This window comes from Rhinopithecus bieti, unplaced genomic scaffold (genome assembly GCF_001698545.2).
Source record: "Rhinopithecus bieti isolate Rb0 unplaced genomic scaffold, ASM169854v2 scaffold_14455, whole genome shotgun sequence".
Lineage (NCBI taxonomy): Eukaryota > Metazoa > Chordata > Mammalia > Primates > Cercopithecidae > Rhinopithecus > Rhinopithecus bieti.
This window is the reverse complement of record NW_016807905.1, coordinates 450962-456352: the sequence shown is the minus strand read 5'-3', so window position 1 is coordinate 456352 and position 5391 is coordinate 450962. Positions and strand designations below refer to the sequence as shown.

At 46.2% G+C, this 5391-nt stretch overlaps 1 protein-coding gene across 2 annotated transcripts in view; it reads left to right on the top strand.

The window, feature by feature from the left end:
- The window catches only part of COMMD7 (COMM domain containing 7), a 38799-nt gene that overhangs the window by 29293 nt on the left and 4115 nt on the right, over positions 1–5391 (top strand). For both annotated transcript variants that reach the window (XM_017884122.1, XM_017884121.1), the window contains exons 4-5: positions 5162–5218; positions 5302–5339. In XM_017884122.1, coding sequence (XP_017739611.1) covers positions 5162–5218; positions 5302–5339 — 95 coding nt within the window. The remainder of the gene's footprint in view (positions 1–5161; positions 5219–5301; positions 5340–5391) is intronic.

The window sequence follows — 5391 nt, the reverse complement described above, 5'->3', positions numbered from 1 at the left end:
TGAGACAGAGTCTTGCTCTGCTGCCCAGGCTGGAGTGCAGCAGTGGCAAAATCTCGGCTCACCTCCAGCTCTGCCTCCCGGGTTCACGCCATTCTCCTGCCTCAGCCTCCCGAGTAGCTGGGACGACAGGTGCCCACCACCACACCAGGCTAACTTTTTGTATTTTAGTAGAGTTGAGGTTTCACCGTGCTAGCCAGGATGGTCTCGATCTCCTGACCTCGTGATCCACTTGCCTCGGCCTCCCAAAGTGCTGGGATTACAGACGTGAGCCACCGCGCCCGGCCCAGAAGGATGTTCTTAAATTTCCCCATGTATCATGTTGTGCTGACTGCACTGTTGGAAGTTTACACAATTTTCTTTCTTTCTTTCTTTTTTTTTGAGCTCTGGGGTACACATGCAGGGTGTGCAGGTTTGTTACATAGTATGCCATGGTGGTTTGCTGCACCTGTCAACCCATCACCCAGGGTTTCTTTTTTTTTTTTTGAGATGGAGGCTCGCTCTGTCACCAGGCTGGAATGCAGTGGTGTGATCTTGGCTCACTGCAACCTCTGCCTCCCGGGTTCAAGTGATTCTCCTGCCTCAGCCTCCCAAGTAGCTGGGACTACAGGTGTGTGCCACCATGCCCAGCTAATTTTTGTATTTTTAGTGGAGACGAGGTTTCACCATGTTGACGAGGCTGGTCTCAAACTCCTGACCTCATGTGATCCACCCGCCTCAGCCTCCCAAAGTGCTGGGATTACAGGCATGAGCCACCGCGCCCAGCCAAAGTAACACTTATTTTTATTTGTTTATTTTTAGAGATAGAGTCTTGCTCTGTCACCCAGGCTGGAGTGCAGTGGTGCCATCGTGGCTCACTGTAGCCTCAAACTCCTGGGCTCAAGCGATCATCCTGTCTTACCCTCCTGAGCAGCTGGATTACAGGTGTGCACCACCACACCCAAGTAATTCTTTTTTTTTTTTTTTGAGACGGAGTCTCGCTCTGTCACCCAGGCTGGAGTGCAGTGGCCGGATCTCAGCTCACTGCAAGCTCCGCCTCCCGGGTTTAAGCCATTCTCCTGCCTCAGCCTCCTGAGTAGCTGGGACTACAGGCGCCCGCAACCTCGCCTGGCTAGTTTTTTGTATTTTTTAGTAGAGACGGGGTTTCACTGTGTTAGCCAGGAGGGTCTCGATCTCCTGACCTCTTGATCCGCCCGTCTCGGCCTCCCAAAGTGCTGGGATTACAGGCTTGAGCCACCGCGCCCGGCCCCAAGTAATTCTTTATTATTTTTTTGTGGAGGCAGGGTTTTGCTATGATGCACAGGCTAGTCTCAAATTTCTAGCCTCAAGCAGTCCTCTCACCTCAGCTTCCCAAAGTGCTGGGATTATAGGTGCCTTTCCTTTTTTTCTTGACATTATATTATACAGATTGGTCCATCAAGAGCCACTGAGCTACCTCTTTTTTTTTTTTTTTTTGAAATGAGGTCTCACCCTGTTATATAGGCTGGAGTGCAGTGATGCAATTATGGTTTACTATAGCCTCAACCTCCTGGGCTCAAGCCATCCTCCCACCTCAGCTTCCTGAGTAGCTGGGACCACAGGTCTGTGCCACTATACCTTGCTAATTTTTTTTATTTTGTAGAATGGGGTCTTCCTGTGTTGCCCAGACTGGTCTTGAACCCCTGGGCTCAAGTATCCTCCCACCTCAGCCTACCAAAGTGCTGGAATGACAGCACTTGGCCTTACATAATTTTTTTAAAGCCTGGATAGCATTCCATTGTAAGGGTTCTTGCATTCAACATGTTTTTATTGAGTGCCAACCAATAAACTTTGCCAGGCATTGCTCTCGGAGCTTGGGACACAGCAGTAGGCAAAATGAGCCTAGTCTTTGTTCTTATCAAGCTGATGTTCTAGTGGAAAACTTGATAATAAATATATAACATAAAGTTGGGTAATTATAAATGCAATGCAGAATATTCCACAGCATTATAGGAGTATGAGTAAAGGGCAGTGCTATTTAAAATAGAATGAGGCTGGGCTTGGCAGTTCATGCCTGTAATCCCAGCATTTAGAGAGGCCAAGGTAGGAGTATTGCTTCAGTGCAGGAGTTCGAGGCTGGCAAGATAGTGAGACTCTATCTCTAGAAAAAATATTAAAAATTAGTCAAGCATAGTGGGGCATGCCTGTAGTCCCAGCTACTTAGGAGCCTGAGGTGGGAGGATCCATAAGCCCAGGAGGTCAAGGCTGTAGTGAGCTGTGATTACACCGCTGCAGTCCAGCCTGGGTAACAGCCTGGGTAAAATCTTATTTTAAATAAGATTTTTTTAAAAAAAGAAAAAGTAAAAAAAAAAAGAAAAAATGTAAAATTGAATGGTCGGGGACCCTTTCTGAGGAGGTAAGAGTCAGGCAGAACCCTGAATGAAGCGAAGGGATGAGCTGTGTGCAGAGAACTGCAAGGGCAAATGGCCGGGGGTAGAAAGCTGCCTGGCATATTCTAAAAATAGCAGAGTAAGCAAGGGAGAGAGCCTAGGGGTTCTAAGAGGAGGCCAGAGCATGCAGGGTATTGTACAACCTTTGGATTTTACTGTGAGTGAAATAGGAGATAGTAGAGGGCTTTGAGCAGAAAAAAAGACATGGTCTGACTTGAGTTTTTGTTTGTTGTTTTTGTTGTTGTTTGTTTGTTTTTGAGACGGAGTCTCGCTCTGTTGCCCAGGCTTGAGTGCAGTGGTGAGATCTCGGCTCACGGCAACTTCTACCTCCCGGGCTCAGATGATTCTTCTGCCTCCAGCCTCCTGGCTAATTGTGTAACAGGTGCCCAGCCTGTTTATTTTTTTTTTTAATTTTTTTTTCTTTTTTTTTTTTTGAGACAGAGTCTCGCTCTGTCGCAAGGCTGTGATGCAGTGGCGCCATCTCGGCTCACTGCAACCTCTGCCTCCTGGGTTCAAGCAATTCTCCTGCCTCAGCCTCCCAAGTAGCTGGGGATACAGGCGTGTGCCACCATGCCCGGCTAACTTTTGTATTTTTAGTAGAGATGGGGTTTTGCCATGTTGGCCGGGCTGGTCTCGAACTGCTGACCTCAAGTGATCCACCCACCTCGGCCTCCCAAAGTGCTGGGATTACAGGCGTGAGCCACTGTGCCTGGTCTCTCCATGACCTTTCGTCCCTACTATCTACATTGCTAAAGAGCTTCCCTTGTATATCTCAGTGTGCTTTTGGGTGCAGCTTGGTTGGGTGAATTCTTGGCAGTACAATTCTTGACTATCTGGATTTGACAGATTTTCTCCCAAAAATGCTTAATCTTTCCTGGTAAATAAAGTTAAAATAATAGCTGAGCATAGTGGCTCCTGTCTGTAATCCCAGCACTTTGGGAGGCCAAGGTGGGTGGATTGCTTGAGTTCAGGAGTTTGAGACCAGTTTCGGCAACTTGGCAAGACCCTGTCCCTACAAAAATTCAAAAAATTAGCTGGGTGTCGTAATCCCAGCTGTGCGGGAGGCTGAGGTGGGAGGATTGCTTGAGCACCCCGCCGGGCGGGGGGAGGTGAGCTGAGATTGCCCAACTGCACTTCAGCCTGGGCGATAGAGTGAAACCCCATCTCACTGTCTCAAAAAAAAAAAAAAAAATTACAATAATAAAGCCCAGTGTTTTGGGATTGTCAAATAAAGTATTGGATTTGAATTCAGTATAAACCAAGAAGCTATATTCATGGTAGTTATGAGTTAATTGGATTGGCTGGGAAGGAGCCACCTTCTCAGAGGGCCTTTATGGCTAAGGTTTCCTGGGGTCTTGCCTTTTTTATTCTGTGTGGCTTCCTTGCTCACTCTGATTTTGGAGATAAAAGATTTCCTCCCTTTGTTTATATGGTTGATTTTACCGGTACAACAGCCTTTAGGATTGTTTTTCTGGAGTGAGGTGGGGGTGGGGACTTGGGTTTAGGGTATAGGTTCAGGGCCTTCCCTTGATGGTGGTGGGCATCTTCCTATTCTTTAATTAGTCATTTTCTGGTGAACTAAAAAGTGGAAAATTGAGAGTGGTTGCCAAATTCTGACTGGCGATGTAGCCTGCAGGTTAAACATTGAGAAGCCCAGATTGCTGGCTTTGTTTTCAGGAATTGGAGCCTAGCAAAACAAGGTGGCCATCACAGGGGAGTGTTCCTAGGGCTTCTGAGAAGTTTTGACAGCCCCTCTGGAAGTGACTTGTGAATTGTAGAGGTTAGTCTGTTTAGTCTATCTTGGCGTACTGCGTGAAAGCTAATTTCCTAGGATAACGCCATCCGATAGAACTTTCTCTGCAGATGTAAATGGTCTGTAATCTTCAGTGTTCAATACAATGGTCCCTGGCCTTGTGTGATCATTTGACACAGGAAATAGCTAGTGAGACTGAGGAATGGAATTTTAAATTTTATTTAATTAAATTTGCATAACCGCATGCAATAGTGGCTACATAATGCATTGTGGGGCTCTAGGTGGTTGCCCCCTGTGCCCAACCTGACATTACGCTCCCCTGCCTTTTGCTCCAGGAATTCGTAGCCTTACTCATTGCTCAGACCAGTTGCTCCATCCCCAAGACCGTGAAGTCTTTTCTTTTGTCTGTGACTTCTCTCACACTTGCTGGAGGGATAAATAATAGTGTTGTACAATAAAAAAAAAAAAAAAAAAAAAAAAAGGGCCGGGCATGGTGGCTCTCACCCCTTTAATCCTAGCATTTTGGGAGGCCGAGGTAGGCAGATCACTTGAAGTTAGTAGTTCGAGACCAGCCTGGTCAACATGGTAAAACCCAGTCTCTACTAAAAATACAAAAATTGGTTGGGTGTGGTGGTGCACACCTGTAGTCCCAGCTGTTCAGGAGGCTGAGGCATGAAAATCACTTGAACCCAGGAGGTACAGGTTGCAATGAGCCAAGATTGCACCACTGCACTCCAGCCTGGGCGACGGAGTGAGACTTCATTTCAAAAATATAAATGTATTTTTTAAATAAAATAAATAAATTTAAAAATGTACTGTCTTTCTTGTTTTCTGGTCATTTCGGATGCTCTTTCCCTGTGGCTGGATTGAGATCTTCTTGGAGCTGGCCAGTCTTTGAGTGTTCCTTTTGTCCTTTAGGTCACATACGTTGTGCCCATTAAATACGTGTTGCTGACTAATTCACTGGTCTGCCTTTCTAACTGATTTCTCCCCTGCCTCCCAGGTGCTTTGAAGAAGAGCCTCACAGCCAAGCAGGTCCAGGTGGATTTTATAACTCTGGGTAGGTCATTGGCCAAGATTGCTCAGGGTGACTGGCTTCTGAGGCTTTTTATTATGTTAATATCTCCTTCTGTTCTCTTGTAGGTCTTAGTGAGGAGAAAGCCACTTACTTTTCTGAAAAGGTATAATTCCTCTTAATCAAGGTTAATTAAGAGCCCTTGCTTTTTTTTTTTT